This window comes from Zalophus californianus, chromosome X (genome assembly GCF_009762305.2).
Source record: "Zalophus californianus isolate mZalCal1 chromosome X, mZalCal1.pri.v2, whole genome shotgun sequence".
NCBI classification, from domain to species: domain Eukaryota; kingdom Metazoa; phylum Chordata; class Mammalia; order Carnivora; family Otariidae; genus Zalophus; species Zalophus californianus.
Window position 1 is genome coordinate 20395498 of NC_045612.1, and position 19739 is coordinate 20415236.

The window sequence follows — 19739 nt, forward strand, 5'->3', positions numbered from 1 at the left end:
AAACAATAATGTAAAGACATTTTGTTAGAACCTTAGCATTCATTTTACTGAAACTTGATTGACTTTTAGCTGACTAGACTCCAAGCTTTTGTTGACCTTTACAACACTGTCTCAAGAATTAGGGGCACCTGGGTGGCTCAGTTAGTTAAGCGTCTGCCTTCGGCTCGGGTCATGATCTCAGGGTCCTGGGATCAAGCCCCACATCTCTACATCAGGCTCTCTGCTCAGTGGGGAGTCTGCTTCTCCCTCTCATTCTCCCTCTGTGCTCTTGCTCTCTCTCAAATAAATAAATAAAATCTTTAAAAAAAGGGAGATAACCTGAGGAATACATGACCAAGCTTTTTCAAAGAGTGGGTTCAACCATAGCCACACTTAATGAGGGTCCTATCTCTTTAAGGAATGAGGCAGAAGATAATTGATAGCTTGTGGCCAAAAATGTTGATTTCCCAGAAATGTCAGGGATCCTCTCAAAGATGAGCCACAGTCTTACAAGACCCTACATTTTAATTCTGTACTCTCTAGCAAAATCTGGAAAAATTACACAGGACAATTGGCTTTAAGGAACTCACCTGTTATCCCTAGGTTCTTAAAAATTTAGAGAGTTTTCCTCTAGTGGCTCCTATCTAGAGACATCCCAGTCCTTAATGGAGTCTGGATTTTGGCTTTCTTTTTCTTCTTTAGGATTGAACCAGCTGCCCTTTGACCCTGCCAACAACAACGAACCCCTGCAGTTTGGTAGTGCCAGTGGCCCTCTGGTCACAGAAGGCCTCATTGAGAATGGAGGGGAGTCAAGCAAGAAAAGAAAGAGAACAAATGCTCCTTCAGGTAAGCTAGGCAATAATGCACCGTCTTGAGCCAGTGCTGTGGAGTCACCATTTTCCCAGAGCCTAGTGTGTGACTGGCACTGTGCAGGCATTTGTAGGAACTACAGAAATGGGAGTGTCCCCTGCCCTCAAGGAACTCATGGTGGGATAAAGGGGGGAGAGGGAAAACACAGACGTGAATAACTCTAATAATGAGACAGAGTATCACTGGTACTGTGGTAAGTGTGGAAAGGGGGGGAAAAACCAATGGGAGCACAAACGGGGAAGAGTGTAATTCAGCCTTGGGCATCGTGGAACACTTCACAGCAGAAGTAACATTTGTAGAGGCCCCGGGTGGCTCAGGCCGTTAAGTGTCCAACTCTTGATTTCAGCTCAGGTCATGATCTCGGGGTCATGAGATTGAGCCTTAAGGCGAGCTTTGAGATCAAGTCCGGCATCAGGCTCTGTGCTGGGTGTGGAGCCTGCTTGAGATTCTCTCCCTCCTTCTCCCCATCCCTTCTCTCTCTCCCTCTCTCCTTCCCCCCACCTCTCTAAAAAAAAAAAAAAGTGACATTTGTAGCTGACCCTTGAATGGGTCAGGGTTGAGGCTTGAGACAAAAAAAGATGAATAAAGAGCATTGATTTAAGTTAGAGCATTGCATGAATGAATGATTTCACTGTATGTTTTTCTTTGTACATGTGATGTGCTACCCTTACTTTTACTTGTAATGCAGATAACCACATATATCTGCAGTCCGCAACCCCACCTTGTTTCCCGCAGCATGCACTCTGCCACATGCATTTTATGCCCTCATAGCTCTCTTTGAACAGGTGATGAGCACATTTTCCTAAATCATTTATAACAGCCAACTGAGTTTTTATCCTCCCCTGCAATCCCCCTTTATCTTCATGTTCCATTAGCCTGTTCTCAGGTTAAATTTCTCCAAAACGAGTGGGGAAGCTTTAGGAGAACCAAATCTTAACTGATCATTTGGCATTTTAAAATATATCTCTTTGTTGCTTGGCTATTCATTTGAAAACAGTATCCATAGTATGTAGAGACTGACCTGAGATTTGGGGATGGACCTAATAGACACGTTCATGATGTTTTTGTTTTGTTCTGTTTTTGTTTTTACTATTACTTTTATATTCACCTTATAACATGGAGCATGTTTACAAACATATAACATTATACCTGATTCTTAGATTATAGGTCTTTCTGCTTCTAAATCAAGGTATTTGTCAAATACAGGTTCGGAAAACAAAAACAGAATAAGACACAGCTATCTGGAGCCCTTAAGAAAAGAGTGATTTTTAGAGAGCTCTATTTTCTGGAACATTGGAAAGGCATAGTTTATAGCTAAAGAACTGTTGTGAGTTCTAATCCCAGCTCTGTTTCTGTCTGTGGCCTGCAGGTGGTTTCTTAACCTCTCTGAGTTTCACTTTCTTCAGCTGTAAAGTAGAAATGATACTAAAACCCACTTCTTAGGATTTAAATGCAATTATATAGGTAAAGTGCTTAGCGTGATATCTGCACACAGTAGTTATTTAATGTTGCTATTGTTATAATTATATAATATTATGAACTTTATCTTTTTAAGCATCAACACATTTCACATTTTTAGGTTAACCATTATGGATACAAATTGTGTGTGTGTTTGAACGTATCTGCCTTTTTAAGGCATGTATTCAACTCTGCTTGATCATTTAGAGGCAGAATTCCAGATTTTAGTTATTGTACTGCACCATAATACTGTATTATAGTTTTCAGGGTTTGCTAAGGAATATAGGCCTTTTATCTCTACTCTAAAATGTCCTAGACTCTGGTAGCTTTTAAGTTATTACAGCCATATTTTATATATATCCTGTCTCCTTTCTACAGTCTGCAGTCAGTTCTGGTTTCTCAGTGTCCCTTCATGCAGCAGCCCTTTTTCTCCTTCTAATCAGTTATAAACTTTAAAAAAACAAAAAAACCCAGCCAGCTCCAAGTTGGTATGTCAGATTAGTACGTTAAGTAAGAGTTAAATCAGCTGTAAGAGAACCTGCTATGGAGAGAGTTATAGGATTTAGGGCATCAACTTTAAGACATCTATTTTGGCTGCTCTGAGGCCTTTTTTGATCACTTACTAGTTTTTCCACTGTATTCATGATAAGTGATGTGCGAGTTTAGAGTAATACCTCCTGAACTGTAGTTAACTCATGAGGGTGGAGAAAGGGGGTATGGATTCATCTGAATTGTGAACTAACTTTAAAGAATTGCAGTTTTATTTCTAATGAGCATATTCAGTGAGAGCAAAGTGTTGCAGATATAGGATTTTAGCAGCAGATTATGCTAATCTATAATTAGCAGAATCAATTTGCATTCAAATAATGAATATGCTGAAGTTCTTAAAAAAGACTATTTTCTTTAAATAGGTGAAATAGGCCCTGGCAGGCTAAATTAGCTCCCTTGCAATCTTTTTTCACACTATGTGCCTAGTGAACCCTTTCTTTGTAAGTAGTACCCTTTCTTTGTAACTCCAGCCGAGGTGAAATTACCACAAATTCCAAAAAAGTGAAGTCCAAATTAATGAGGTTTTACTACATAGGGAGTCTCTTATAATTGTTCAGCTGGCAATCTTATGGTATTATAAATGGGCAGATTGCTTTATAATCATTTTTCTTCCTATGCAGTGCTAGACAAAAGGAAGAGAGAAGATATTTTGTGAGTAGGAACTTCCTTCTTCCTTTATCACCATCCCCTGCATCTTGGCAAGTAGGAAAGCTAGGGTTGGAAGTCCTTAGAAGAGTTACCAGCCATTTTAGTTCTAAGCTGAACTACCCATCCAGCCATTATAACACTGAACCCTGTGACCCCTTTGAATCAAAGCCATCTTTCTCTCTCTCTTGTCACTGCAAATGAGGAGGGGTCTTTGTAGTTCTAGTTCCTCACCACACCTTCTGTTTTCCTTCCTTTCCCATCCATCCCTCCTAGCTCATCTTTCTCTACAATCTGCCTCTCTCCTTTTATACAAAAATTGATTTCTTAAAGGTCACCAGTGACCTCCAGATTGTCAAAGTTGGTGGTCTTTTGGCTGCTCTCAACCACCTTGACCTGTTTGGTTCATTTGATGCTGTAAACAACATCCCCTACCTTGAATTCTCTCTACTTCAGCTTTCCTTGGCAATACATTTTATTGTGTATAAAGAAGGAAATTCCTCCTCCTCTGCTGTCTCCTGCAAGGACTCTTTCTTCTTTTTCTCCCTACCTCCATTTTCAGTGAGTATACTATTATCCACATTTGTAGGTGAAGAAATAAAGAAATAAACTAACAAACTAACCTGAGGGTGAACATCTAGCAAGTGGTCTAGCCAGGCCTGCAACTCCACAGCTTATCTCTAATTACTGTGCCACACTTACAAGGCCTGTAGATATTAGGAATCTAGACCCGTTACTAAAATGTATGTTAAACATTGGTCTCACACTAGGGAAATTTGTATTTGTGTGAGAATAAGGTGAGCAAAGCTTGGATTTGATCATTTCTAGGATCCCTTCAAACCCTGAGATCCCATGGTCCCTTCTTTTCAGCTTTTCATTTCCCCGGCTACTGCCCAAAACAAGTCTTCTGGTTCAGGCAGGGTGATCTCCCAAACAAGCATTGTGCCCTCCTACTTAGTATCCTGCTCATGCCATTTTTTTTTTTTTTTTTGTCTAGCATGATCTTTGTCTTCTTTAACCTATCAAAGTCCTCTCCAACTGAAAGCACCTAGTACAAGTCCAGCCTTCTCCAGGAAGCCTTCCAGATCATCCATTAGAATTGTTCATTTGTACCCCTGAAGCCCCTTGGTCATTATGTTCATATGACTCATTTGACATTGATTGTAGATTACCTTGCAGTTATCTTCTCATAGGAACATGTCTTAGCCTTTTAACTCAGTCATTAGCCCCTTATTGGAAGGGCCTCTGACTCATATGACTTTTAGCAGAGATACAGTGTCTTGCACAGAATAGATGCTCAACTACTGGGTATTTACCCCAAAGATACAAATGTAGGGATCCGAAGGGGTATGTGCACCCCAGTGTTTATAGCAGCAATGTCCACAATAGCAAACTGTGGAAAGAGCCAAGATGTCCATCGACAGATGAATGGATAAAGAAGCTTGGTATATATACACAATGGAATATTATGCAGCCATCAAAAGGAATGAGATCTTGCCATTTGCAATGACGTGGATGGAACTGGAGGGTGTTATGCTGAGTGAAATAAGTCAATCAGAGAAAGACATGTATCATATGACCTCGCTGATATGAGGAATTTTTAACCTCAGGAAACAAACTGAGGGTTGCTGGAGTGGTGGGGGGTGGGAGGGATGGGGTGGCTGGGTGATAGACATTGGGGAGGGTATGTGCTATGGTGAGTGCTGTGAATTGTGCAAGACTGTTGAATCACAGATCTGTACTTCTGAAACAATGCAATATATGTTAAGAAAAAAAAAAGAAGAAGATAGCAGGAGGGGAAGAATGAAGGGGAGTAAGTCGGAGGCAGAGACAAACCATGAGAGATGATGGACTCTGAAAAACAAACTGAGGGTTCTAGAGGGGAGGGGGGTGGGGGGATGGGTTAGCCTGGTGATGGGTATTAAAGAGGGCACGTTCTGCGTGGAGCACTGGGTGTTATGCACAAACAATGAATCATGGAACACTACATCCAAAACTAATGATGTAATGTATGGTGATTAACATAACAATAAAAATAAAAAAAAAAGAATAGATGCTCAAGAGATATTTGTTAAGGGGTGCCTGGGTGGCTCAGTCAGTTGGGCGTCTGCCTTTGGCTCAGGTCATGATCCCAGGGTCCTAGGATCAAGCCCTACTTCGGGCTCCCTGCTCAGCATGAGTCTACTTTTCCCTCCCTCGACTTGTGTGTGCTTGTTCGCTCGCTCTCTTGCTCACTCTCTTAAATAAATAAAATCTTAAAAAAAGAAATATTTGTTGATTGATCATGTATCTCGTTGAATAATTGCTTTCAGTTGGCCTTAATATTCACTATTATTCTCTTGTCATTGCCAGAGTGGAGCTGTGTATAAAACTGGGCATTTGATATCTAATGTTGATTAGTTGATTTCCTCACTTGACCCTAAAGGTCAAACTCCACACATTTGTAAGATTACATCCTTAGATAAGCCACACATCAAATCTGGGTGCTTGTGAAAAGAATACTTGCCCCTAATGGAATCTTTGCCTTTTTACTAGGTGAAATTTCATGAGTGCCCAAGGGAAACTCATAGGTGGAGTTTGGGTGTCCTGTCCCAACTCCTCTGTGAAGTAGATCAGTAATCTGGATTAGATAATACTGCAGTATTTGACCACAAACTCCTCCTTTATAGATCTGGCTGCTTTACATCCTTTATCTTTTTTATCAATTTTTTTTTGAGGGGGTAGGGGGCAGAAGGAGAGGGAAAGAGAGAATCTTAAGCAGGCTCTGCACCCAGTACAGAGCAGGACATGGGGCTCAATCTCAAGTCAAGAGACAGATGCTTAACCAACTGAGCCACCCAGACACCCCTGCAGCTTTTATCTTAAGGTGAGCTTGGCATTCTTTAGTGTGTTTGCTCTCAAATTTCACCTTTTCCCTATAGAAGTGTTTTCTCGGTGATGATACAGTAGCACAAATGGTCTAAGATTGTAGTGAGTCCACTTATTCAGATGATACTCTATGGCTAAAGAGTAGACCACTATTAAACCCTCATCAGATCATAATGCCAAGTTCCTGTCCAGAAGATGCCAGCTGCCTTCTGGTTTGAGATCCACCTGAACTTGTAGAAGCAGAGATACCAGTCTTCTTCCCAAATACTTCCACTAAAGTGAATCCATGAGTCAATATGGCCATCGGAATGATGACTAAAATCGAATGCATTGTTTTAAGCAACATCATGACACATTAGTATTCAAAGGAAGTGTCAGTTCTCTGGAAGAGTGGGCAACTAACCTGGGAATAATTATGATACCAGAGTGATGATCCAGATGTGGACATTGTCGTGTTTCCATGGTCTTCTCTCATAGGCCTGTTTTGAAAGATAAGTTTGCATTTAAATACATGATGCCCTGTACTGAGCAGTATTCCTGAAGTTCACGTGAATAATGAATAGCTCAGTATAAAAACAGAGATCTTCAGCCATTTTCCATTTGTAATAATGACTGAATCCCAAGAGTTCAGGATCTCCAGGAAGACTCTTCTATTCAATAATAATTTACATTGCTATGGTGATTCTTTCTTTCCTTAATATATTTTTTAAGTTTTATTTTTTTATTATTTTTTTTTTAGAAAGGGGGATGGGGAGAGAGAGAGAGAAAGTGAGAGGCAGAGGGAGAATCCCAAGCAGGCTCCATGCCCTAGCACGGAGCCTGACGTGGGGCTCAATCCGATTATCCAGAGATCATGACCTAAGCTGAAATCAAGTTGGACGCTTAACTGACTGAGCCACCCAGGTGCCCCCCCTTAATATATTCTCATATTTGTTTCATTTTAGAGATTAAGTGCTAATAACCAGAGAGGGGAAATGACTTTGACTAAGGTGGACTAGCATCTTCAGGAACATTATGATACAATAGGGACCTCCAGATAATATCTAAATTCGATCAAGGAGCTCCAGATAGTATCTAAACTTGATCAGAGACCCCTAACTCAGTTTGCAAGGTTTCCTTTAGAATTTCTGGAAGTCAAGATGAGACTTGACAATATGAAAGACAGTGAAGAGTTCTAGCTCTGCCAAGGCAAGATTAGTAAGAGGAAGTGGGCCTGCATAGCAACAGGGAGAGGTTGGTCAGACATAAGGAAGAACTATATTGGAATGAATTATTAGGGGAAGTTGCTTAAGCCCATTTGAAAGAGAAATATAAAATGAGATGAGCACTCATCTCTTTGGGAGTACTTTTGTTTCCTTTCTTACCTAGAAGAGGGCAATGAACCAGGAAACTTTTCTATGACACTTACAGCCTTTTGATTTACCTCGGACTCACAGGGCTGAGGCTTTTATTTCACATGTACTTTGAAGTCCATAAATGAAAGCATTGATTGTTTTTAAAGAGAGAAAATGCCACCGTTTTATATCTTGGTGTTTGGTATTTCTAGCATGTCAGCTGAATTATTATATTGCCAAAGGCAAGAAGAGCCTATTGTTCCTTCAAATGGAATTAAAATAAGAAAAAGACTAGACTAATAGCCCTACTCAGTTTCTTTAGTCCTTTGGACATTTTTATCTGATTACAGATTCAAGAAATAAAGCCATATCTTGATAACTAGAGGATCAAAAAAGTACGCTGACTTCTGTCTTTCTCAGGTTGATAGAAACTCAGTGTGAAATTTTTATCTTCATGGACTGTCAGGGGAAGGGGATATTGAAGGTGGCACAAAAGAGGCAGGATAGGGACACCTGGGTGGCTCAGTTGGTTAAGCGTCTGCCTTCAGCTCAGGCCATGATCCCAGGGTCCTGGGATCAAGTTCCGCATCAGGGTCCTTGTTCTGCAGGGAGCCTGCTTCTCCCTCTACCCCTCCCCCTGCTCTTACACACTCTCTCTCAGACACACATACAAATAAATAAAATCTTAAAAAAAAAAAAAGGCAGGATAGAAAAATGCAAATGTATCTCTCTTAAGTTGACCCAACCATGGGAATAGCCTTGGAACGATTTTGTGACTTTATTGTATCTAAGCTTTTAGTACTTCTCTCAGCAGACATGAAGTGTGAGTTAACCTCATGTTTTGATAATATAAAGGCTAGTGGTAGATGTTGAATCATAGTATTTTAGAGTTGGAGGCAACCTTGTCTAACTCCATCATTTTTAGAAATAAAGAAACAGACCCAGAGAAGGGGCTTTTCGAAAGTCACATGGTTAATTAGTGGTAGAACCAGAACCAATTACTACCAGACCCATATAATCATTTCAAGTTGGTTAGGACTGTGGCATGCAGTTGATTAATTTGTACTGCAGAAAGTATGTCTATAACCTAGAGGAGCTGGCTTCCCCCATGCTAATAGTATTACATGATTTTTAGCAAGCTAACCCAATGGTATATGACATCCCATATCTGTTCTGCCTACCACACAGGGGAGAGCCCTTTGATCTCAAGCTACAAAAGGAGTTTGAGACTGGAAAACACCTATGAGGAAATTGCTTCTGTAGAGCTGAACTTCAGCAGCTCAGAAAATCATAGAATAAACTCTGCAACTCCTGCTTACTTGGCAGGGGACGCTTTGTGTCCCCTATCCCAGCCCACCCTTATGGCCATTCCATCCAAATGGGAAAAAAATATATAATGTTTATCTATGATATTATTATTATTATGTTCAATTAGCCAACATATAGTACATCATTAGTTTCTGATGTAGTGTTCAACGATTCATTATTTGCATATAACACCCAGTGCTCATCACAACACCTGTTACAGAAGGGAGGGGGGGCTGGGGAGTGGGGTCACCGGGTGATGGGTGTTTTTCTATGATTTATACATTGTTGCATAACTTTGGAGGATCTCTTTCAATTTCTTGATTTCTAGGTAGACTTGTCTGGAAAAAATCAGTTTTAGAGTTCAGAGTAAGAGGATTCTTAGATTTGAGGAGGTTGTTTTCCTCTCCTGTTAGCTTAGTAACATTATCAATGCTACTATCCTTCTTGACCTTGGGGTCTGTATGGGCCTCCTTGGCTTTAATAGGAGAAAAGAGCATACTCCGACATGTACTGAAAATACTGAAGATTGTAATTTGAGTACTGGACATGCCACTTAGTAGTAATATTTTGACCCTGGGTAAATCACAGAAGCCTTTTTGTAAGCCTCACTTTCCACATCTGTTAAATAAGGAAAGCATTTTGAAAATGGTCAGATTTTTACTTCTTTTACTTTTATAGTTACTGCTTCTGCTTGTTAGGGTGAGAGGGTGAGGGCTTTTCTCCTTCCAGTTACAAATCAAACTGAAAACAAACACAAAAAGCCACTTGAGGAACAAAATGTGGTATCACCTTTATTATAAGCAAAGCTGGAAGAACATGGCTTAAGCCTAAGGTCTAATGAGGCACCTACCATGTCCAGCTCCAAATCTATAGTTTGATATCCACCTATGGGGAAAATTGAATCAGCAAAGCAGACTACTTACCCAGCCACTGTCATTGAGAGTGATGGCCTGTGTCACAATTCAGTGGAAGCTACAAATTAAGAGCAAGGTGGGCCTGTGGGCATGCCACTAGAAAACAGTGCCTGCACCCGAACTAAGCTCTGCTCACTTTATAAGAGACAAAAGGTCATCTTAACTCAAGGCATTTTGTCCTGAGAGCCAGACTGCAGAAGTTAAGCACTGAATGAGCACTTATTTTTATTCTAATCATAGTAATCAAGTAAATCAATTCTCCTGTGCCCAGGAGCAAGTAGGCGTGGGCTGAAAGCCCAGGGAGGTTTCTATAGCACTACTGTCTGTCCTCTCTCACAAATAGAATGGCTGTTCCCTCCTCCCCAGGGAATGATGGCAAGTATGACAAGAACCCTCACAATCCCAACTTTGCTGTTCATTTGAAGATTAACATAAGTTTTGATTTTTCTAAGTCCTATACTTAGTTGTTTTGTTTTTTTTTTTTAAAGACAGGGGAAACCAACAATGAGTCCACTATGTGGTACAAAGAAATAGGTTTGTTTTCCTATATGTGTTAAGTATTCTCCCTGTATAAAATCAAGACAAATTCCAGATGGAACTCAACCTCTTATCATTTGATTTAACCTCAAAGTAGTACCTCACAGTGAAAGGATTTCATTTTCACAAATTTCAAACACAGAATATCTCTGCAACCATTTTAGCCGAGTATTCACATGAGGTTGCAAACTCTACAAGTCTTTCTTTCTCTTAAATGACCCCAAGGTATAATAATTAAAATACTTTATTACTACTACTAGCTAATACTATAGAACACTTACTTTGTGCCAGACACTGTTCTAAGTATTTCAAATGTGTCAACTTATTTAATTTTTCACAGCAACTCTATGATTATCCTTGTTTTACTGATAGGGACACTTAAATACAGAGAAGTTAAACAATTTGTCCAAATAGTAAATGGAGGAGATGAGATCCAAACCCAGGCAGAGTAGCTCCAAAATCAGTGTCCAGAATCAACTGAATCAGAATAGAAATTGAGGGAGGGGAGCGGGCATCAGTGTTATTCATTTAAATCAGAATCAATTTATCTGATGACTGGGGTGCCTGGGTAGCTCAGTCAGTTAAGCCTCTGACTCTTGATTTCAGCTCAGGTCATGATCTCAGGGTTGTGAGATCCAGCCCTGCTGGAGAGATTCTCTCCCTCTCCCTCTGCCCCCAACCCTCCCGCACTTGCACACTCTCTTTCTCTCAAAAAGGAAAAAGAAAAAAGAATTGATTTATCTGATGATCAAGAATAAAAATAAGTGCTCATTCAGGGCTTCGCTTCTGCAGTCTGAGTTTCAGGTCAAAATGCCCTCGAGTTAAAATGACTTTCTGTCTCTTATAAAGTAAGCAGAGCTTTGTCAGGACGCAGAGCACACCCCAAATGATCCCACTTATGCAGACAGGCTTAAGAACCAGTGTAGCTACCTATACTGCATCAGAGTAACTAGGTACTCCTAGACCACCATGGTTCAGAATGTTGGACGTTTGTAGTATTCCATGACAGAGTATGTCTAGAGTCTTCTGCCAAGAACTGAAGTGACAGTAAAGCAGTAGACTAAAAGGTGGCAAATAAAGTGGTTGTGTAAATGTTGGCTAGGTTTTGCGACACAGAAAGAAGAGACCACCTAATTTGCAATTTTCTCTTTTTCTGCTCTATTTCCTGATATGCATTTATTATCTATTGAAATAAAATCCATGAAATTATCTCTCGTAATGGGGTAGGAGACAGTCTTGATTTTTTCCAATCTTCAATTTCCTTGATAATGTGAGCTATTCATTTTAAGCCATGTAGGTTGTAGCATTTCACACTGAGCAATTGCTTGTGTTATAGAATGAATTTTAAAATATTTTGCTTATTCTACATTTGAGCTTTAAGCAAAAGCAACTTTCATATGCAAGCTGTTTTATGGAATATGGTGAGTAAGGGTTGATGAGAGTGGCACAGAAAGCCAGTAGAGATATGTCCGACTGCTGAGATGGAGTGCACTATTCTGGGAGGGGGACAGGTTTCTGCAGGTGGCATTCCCTAGCTCCAGTCACTTCCTTCTGCATATTGGATTCAATGGCAACAGTACAGGAGTAGCAACTCTTATTAAACATCGATTATATGCCAACGACTATAACCAAGTGCTTTACATATACAACCTCAAGAAAACTTCACAACAAATCTATAAAAGAAATACCACTTTCTCCTTTGTTTTATCAATAAGAAAACTGAGGCTTGGAAGAGTAAGAAAAGCTTCCCAGGCTGCATCTAATCAATGGTAGAACAGGACTTAAACAGAAGGGGATAGGATAGCATAGTTGTTAATAGCATGCGCTCAGAGTCATGGCTTTGACCTTAGGCAAATTATTGTAGCTCTTTGAGCCTCAGTTTCTTCATCTATGAAATAGGAAGAATAATACCAAGTACACAGGTTGTTTAGGGATTAAGTGAGACATTGAATAAATAGTGCTTAGTACACGGTGTTCGTTTGTTCAGTGAACATTTATTTGGTCTTAATGAGTGTGAGGCACTGTGGTAGGCATTAAGAGTACAACTGGAAATAACACAAACTGACCCTGGCCTTGTGATTCTCACAGTCTAGTGAGGAAGACAGTCATTAAGCAAAAACTATACAAATAATTATTTGCAATTATGCTGAGTGCTGTGAAAGAGTGACTGCTTGCAGTGAATACTCAGTAAATAAGAGCAAATATTTACTGAGTGGCTATTATGTGCTGGGCGCTATTCCAGGTAGAGAACTGAGTGTAAGTGCACCATTGGATGAATAGTGGAGGCGTTTTCATGGAATTTTATTTCAGATTAGGGTTGAGGTTAACAAAGACATCTTTGTTCCTTTAGTCCAGTCAGGGAAGTAGGAGAAAGGAGATAGAATTTCAGAAGATGCTTGGTTGAGTTCACTGAGAAGAGAAGATACCAAGTTGAGAATGTATCTTCTTTCCCAAAAATTAGTTCCTGGGGATCTTGCAATTTGTTTAATATGAGAGGCATCCCCAGTACGAGTGGCCTTTGTATCTGGCAAGATAGAACTTTTAAGAGGCTTGTGTGACAAGCCACAGGGACCAGGCTTGATGTCTAAGATGAATGCTAAATGTTGAATTTGCCTTAGAACTTGGCATAAAGTCTGAGCAGGAAACAAGTCATAACTACATACTGTTTTCAAATGCTGATTTAAATATCATCCCATATTAATATAGTGATTCTACTGGCAAGCTATTTTCTAATCTGTTCTTTTTTATTCCTCTCCATAATTACCCTGATCTAGGATGAACAGCCTGAGAAACATTGACTAATGCATCCTAAATTATCTCAGCAGGGTAACCGCAAAGATTTCAGCTTCTCTTGATTTGGTGCCAGGTCTCTGTTAAGCAGTTATTACCAACATTAAGTGTGTGCAGAGGGAACTACAGATCTTCCAGACTGGAGATTGCCATCAGTGAAGACCATTGTCCTTTGCAATGAGGTGTCACTCTTTCTGGGGCATAACCTGCCAAGAGGGTGATGCCTTTTACTTTTTGTCCTCCTGTCAAACAGATGGAGAGCTTTGTGTTGAAGCTCAGACTGCCCAGAAGTGTTCTCTGTCTTGATCAGAGTGAGTCAGATAAAAGTAGCTAAGGAACTTGATTCTCTGCCTTTACTCTGGAACCCTAGCTAATGAAGTTAAGTTTGACTTGGAACTTGATGCATCATCAGTAGCTGAAAGTCTGTTCTACATGACTCTGTGAAGGAGGTCCCATTATTACTCTCATTTTACAGATGAGATAGCAGAGAATCAGAGGCTCAATGGCTTGCCCAGGATTAGACAGCCAGTAAACTATTCAGACGCAGGTTTTTACTTTTATTTTTTGTTTTTTTAAAGGTTTATTTATTTGAGAGAAAGAGTGAGCACATGTGCATGTGAGCAGGGGGAGGGGCAAAGGGAGAGAGAGAGAATCTCAAGCTGGATGCAGGGCTCAATTCCAGGACCCTGAGATCATAACCTGAGCTGAAACCCAGAGTCGGATGCTTAACCAACCGAGAGACCCAGGCACCCCTGACCCAGGTTTTTAGATGATGGGTCCTGTGTACTTTGTACCATATCCCACTGCTTTCTAAGATTTCTGAAGAAGGCAGTGACATGATCTGAGCTGTACTTTCAAAGGATACTCCAACCAAAGTGTTTTTATTGTGGATTATAAAGGGGCAGAACTAGAGCTGGAGAGACAAGTTTGAAGACTTTTGAAATAGCCCAGGAAGGTGAAGTATGGGCCTGAATCAGTGTTATGGGAGTAGGGGTGGGGAAGAAGAGATAGATAAAAGAAACTTGATGAAGGTAAATCATCCTGAACTGCTATGGTTTAGCGTCATAAAGCCTAGAAATGAAAAAGATATGAAAGTCCGTGAGCCCAGTTCTCGATCTTTTAGCCAAATATAATTACCTCACTTTTATAAGTGAGTCAACTTTGATTCAGCCCAAGTGACTTGTACAGGGTCTCAAACTAGTTTGGGCAGAAAGGAGCTGAAACTAAGAACTCCTTTTTCCTAGTACAGTCCTTTCTCCACTAAAGTTATGAAGTCTCCCAAATCTTTTTTGTTTGTTTTTTAAAAATATTGAAGTGCATAAAAATGCAAAATTATACATATCAACCAGTGAACTTTCACAAGCAGCACACTTGTGTAACCAGCACCTAAAACAAGGCACCGACCATTTCTGCAGGCACCCCAAAGATTCTGGTCCCCCTTTTCCAGTCATTTACTTCCCCACCAAGGATAACTTCTGCCCTGATCTCTCTTTTTAATAACTGCTTGGTGGGCCATGTCAGAGATTAGAAATTTTACTATTGGGATCTTCCTGTTTATGGGTATTTAAATTATTCCTCTCTTTTGGCTGCCATAAACAGTGCTATAAAGAACATCCATAAACGTGTTTCTTTGTACATATGAGCAGGTATTACTCTAGAATAAACTTCAAAAAGTAGGATTGCAGAGTTGAAGTGTTAAGGGCTTTGTACATTTTTTAACTCTTTTTTATTTAAATTCAATTTTAATTTATTTTTTTATTGAAATAAAGTTGACATGCACTGTTACGTTACTTTCAGGTGTACGATATAGTGAATCAACAACTCTATACATTATTCTATGCTCACCACAAGTGTAGCTACCATCTGTCACCATACAACGCTATTACAGTATCATTGACTATATTCCCTATGTTGTACCTTCTATCTCTGTGACTTATTCTATAACTGGAAGCCTTGTACCTCCCTCTCCCCTTCACCCATGTTGCCCATTCCCCCCACCTCCCCTCTTGCCCAAACCACCAATTTGTTCTCTGTGTTTATGGGTCTGTTTCTGCTTTTTTTTAATTTGTTTTGTTTTTTAGATTCCACATGGATCTCGTTCTTTTTTATGACTGAGTCAATATTCCAGTGTGTGTGTGTGTGTGTGTGTGTGTGTGTGTGTGTAATCACCTCTTCTTTATCCATTCATGTATCAGTGGGCAGTTAGGTTGCTTCCATATCTTGGCTATTGTAAATAATGTTGCAATAAATGAGGGTGCACGTATCTTTTCAAATTAGTGTTTTTATTCTTTTTGGGTAAATACCCAACAGTGGAATTACTGGACCATATGATATTTCTATTTTTATTTTTCTGAGGAACCTCCATATTGTTTTCCATAGTGGTTGCACCAATTTAAATTCCCACCAACAGTGCAGGAGGGGTCCCTTTTCTCTGCATCCTTACCAACACTTGTTATTTCTTGTCTTTTGATACTAGCCATTCTGACTAGTATGAAGTGATATCTCATTGAGCTTTTGATTTGCATTTCCCTGATGACTGGTTTTGTTGAGCCTCTTTTCATGTGTCTGTTGGCCATCTGTATGTCTTCTTTGGAAAAATGTCTCTTCAAGGGGCGCCTGGGTGGCTCAGTCATTAAGCGTCTGCCTTCAGCTCAGGTCATGATCCCAGGGTCCTAGGATCGAGCCCCACATCGGGCTCCCTGCTTGGCGGGAAGCCTGCTTCTCCCTCTCCCACTCCCCCTTCCTGTGTTCCTGCTCTCACTATCTCTCTCTCTGTCAAATAAATAAATAAAATCTTGAAAAAAAAAGTCTCTTCAAGTCCTCTGCCCATTTTGTAATCCTATTGTTTGTTTTTTTTGGTGTTGAGTTGTGTAAATTATTTATATATTTTGGGTTTTATACATTTTGATGGCTAATACTAACATCTACAAAGGTTTCACCCAAGTCATCATCCCAACCCCGATGTTGAAAGAACCATTTCCTCTCTTCTTGCCAGTACACAATATCAGTCCTGTGATTTTTGCCCCATTAGGTGAGTGAGAAATTGTAACTCCTATTGCTTTAATTTCCATTTCTCTAATGAGTACTGAGTTTGAGCATTGTTTTCAAATTTACTAATCCTTTGTGTTTCTTTCATAAGTCATTTCTGATATCCTTTGCTCATTTTTCTATTGTTATTTGCATTTTAATTTTGGACTTGTAAGGGTTCTTTTATGTCATGGAAATTAATCTTTTTTTTCTGTTAAGTGTGTTGCAAATGTTTTCCCATGTATTTTAACATTGTTTATGTTGTGTTCCTTCAAATCAAACCTATTTTATAAAGTTATTTCCTTTTTGTAGATTCTGTTGTCATTCCTGTAAATATGGAAAAGCACATATTCTGGATTTTTCGGAGCAGCCTTAGTGTAACATGTTCCAGCCTGTTGTCCCCAAAAGTACAAGTACATATGTCAAATCATGCTTTCCAAATTGTAGTCAGAGAATTTAATCATCCCACCCATGGTGGTTGAAAGTGCAGTTCTTGATCTGTATTCCAGACAGGGTCCAGGTGCTCTTTGAGGGAAAAAAATAGGGTAGCAGGACACACCTGTCTCATAGCTGTGGAATCTGGTATGTGCTAAAGGGAATGTGAATACCGTGTAAACACTGATCATTCTCAACACCGTGTCCCCAGCTGTCTTCTAGTGTGACACTCAGACAGCTTGTGTACTTTGGAATGTTTGGTTGCCACTTGAAAGTATTTGCTTACACAGAAGGAGGTCTGGAAAAATTCTGCCTGGTGTCTGTAAGGGGAAATGGAGCTGCTTCTTTTGGGACACAGAAAAATCTCTTAAATTCCCACCTATATTCTTTGAATCTAAGAAATAATAAGTTTGCTAATCAAATTTTAAAGATTGTCAGGTTGTATTTAGCCTATTTATGCAATTAGTTTAAAAGCATTCTCAGCAGTAGACAATTGCAAACAAATAATATGCTAATATGTTTATTCAGCAAACATTTTTTGGATGCCTACAGTGTGTCAGGTGATATTGGTTGGAAGGGTAAATGATATGCTAATTTTAGCAGAAACTGAGATGAGTAAGACCTGGCTGTCATCCACAAGATGCCTACATCTGGTAAATAGAAATTATTCCCTTCCACTGATTATTCATAGTCATCCCTATGAATCCTAAAGGGACCATATTGGTTAGTTTTTAGTTAGAATTACTGAGTTTTCTTGAAAGCAATAAAACTACATTCACCTTCATTTAATCAGTACCAGCACCTGTTTCCTGTATTTTTCTCTCAGGAACCCCGTTATTATACACTGTTTTCAGGAAAAGCTGGTATGAGCATTCAAGTAAGCAACACAAGATGCCTTGTCTTTTTCCAAAATTTCCTCTGTCCAAGTGTCAGTGATACCTTTAGGATAGATATGAAATGGTGAAAATAATTTTGGTTTGAACTGATGGGTATTTAAATGGTAGAAATAAGAGAAAATGGTGAGTTCAGGGCTTTAAGCCTGTTCAAGCCTTAAATGTTGTGAGGAATAACACATTTTTCACTGAGAAATGTTCTGGGGTGATAATTGGCTTCCTGTTGCATACTGAACATGGCTTGAGAAGAAAATGCTTCCCCTCAATTATGAAATAGGCAGTGTTGGCATTGTATTTTTAAAATTAACTCAGTAAACATTTGTTCTGATAATTAGACCACATAAAGCTTCATGCTGAGGGTACATTTTCATTTGTGTATGCAATTTAAAAGTTTCTTAAGAGTAGGTCAGCTTTAAAAAATGATCATGAATATTGACTAATCATCTTTTTCCCCCTTCTACCCTACCCTCTTATCTCCATCAAAGCTTTATTTGAGGTTTAGACTCCATAGGGAAGTTCTAAAGCATCAGAATTTCAAGGATAGCTCTGCAATTTGGAATGCCATCTCTCTGCACCCTGCCCTCCTCACAACATACATACTCACATCATTTCTCACAATTGTTATTTGAAAGGATCAGGGTGACTTTGCTTCCAGGGGAGCTCCTGAGTTATTTTTACAAGTTAGCAGCAGCCCAGTAATTCTGTCCCCTTCCTTGTAGAACAGGTGTTCAAGTCTTTCAGATTTCTTTGACCACTCTTGGCTAGTTTTCTTCCAAGACAAGAATTTGCAGCCCTGAGCATCTCCGGAAGGGCCAAACAACTCCCATGGAGGGTGGGAGGTGGTCCACTGTTACACTGAAAGCTTAGTTGGGAACAAGAAGAGAATCAGAGCATGCAGTGGGGTATTGGGAAGAAGCGGTGGGGCTGTGTGGAAGAAGGGACACTTAGAGATCATCTAATCCAGTGATTTTCAACCAATACGCCTAAGGGATGCATTCACATCTGTATCTGTTTCTCTTTGGCACTACAGCAGTAATCCTTGTGACAGGGTGGTGCTGGCTAAAAGCAGGTATTCCAGTTGGAGTGGCTTCTAAGAAATATTTCCAGGGGAAAGAGCATATGGGTAGTTTTTTAAAAAGTGTCCTCTCCTCCCATTTTAATTAAGTTTCCAAACATCATGGCAACAGTTCAGTGTCAGAACCGTGACTTAATCCCAGATCTCTGGACTCCCTATTCCCTTTTCTTTTTCACTGTGCTCTGCTATGAAAAGAAAAGAAGAGGAAAAGAAAAGAAAAGAAGAAAGGCAGCAGGTGAGAAAGGCAGGAAAGGAAAATAACAGTCTGTGATGGCCTATCTGCCTCCACTATCCCTTAGTCCCCAAAAAGTTTCAAATGGCCTGAGCTCTTAATTTCAAATCCCAGCCACACTATCTTTCCAGCCTCATCTCCTACCAGTCACCCTTCCTAGAGCCTTGTTACAGCAACTCTGGACTTCTTGACAGAACATGCCCTGTGCTTTCAATCCATTCTCCCTGCCCAGAATATCCTTTCTCTTAGCCAGGCAAAGTCCAATTTGCTCCCCACAGTGAAAATTATTTATCATGATGCTGGGTACTTTATGCCAAGATACCTGCAAGTAGTGGCTTTGGCTGAATAAATATGTACTAAACTTCCACAATTTTCACCTTCCTTGAAGGAAAACATTGTCAAGCCCAGCTCCACCATGGCCACGTGTAGCATTAAGCTTACCTTGATCTCCCAGTCTGAATTAAAGTCTCCTGTGTTCAAATTAGCATTTTGTTCCTCTTGTAGCTACTTATAATTTCTTGTCTTGTATTATAGAAATTTATATACACACCTAGTTCTACTAGCTTGTAAGTTCATGAAGGCAAGGATTGTGTCTTACTCATCTTTATACTCTTCCCTTTATACAGTACACATCACAGTGCTACACACAAAGTAGGTACCCAGTAAATGTACTAAATGAATGAGTAAATTTTTCTTATTTTCATATTTTCATTGAACTAACATATTCCCTGCTAGATTGTCAACTCTTCAAAGACAGAAGCCTTATCTTATTCATTCATTCATTCATGCATACATACATTCATTCCTTCCCTAAATACTTGTCTG

General features: G+C 39.8%; 1 protein-coding gene across 11 annotated transcripts in view; it reads left to right on the forward strand.

Moving 5' to 3' along the window:
- Positions 1 to 19739, forward strand: part of ENOX2 (ecto-NOX disulfide-thiol exchanger 2) — a 281319-nt gene that overhangs the window by 122435 nt on the left and 139145 nt on the right. For 9 of the 11 annotated variants that reach the window (XM_027608771.1, XM_027608768.1, XM_035725679.1 and 6 more), the window contains one exon: positions 682 to 825. The exons of the other annotated variants lie outside the window; for them this stretch is intronic. Coding sequence is in view for 2 of the 9 variants with exons in the window: in XM_027608763.1 (XP_027464564.1) it covers positions 682 to 825 (144 nt within the window). In the remaining 7 variants the exon portion in view is untranslated. The remainder of the gene's footprint in view (positions 1 to 681; positions 826 to 19739) is intronic. 11 annotated transcript variants of the gene reach the window in all.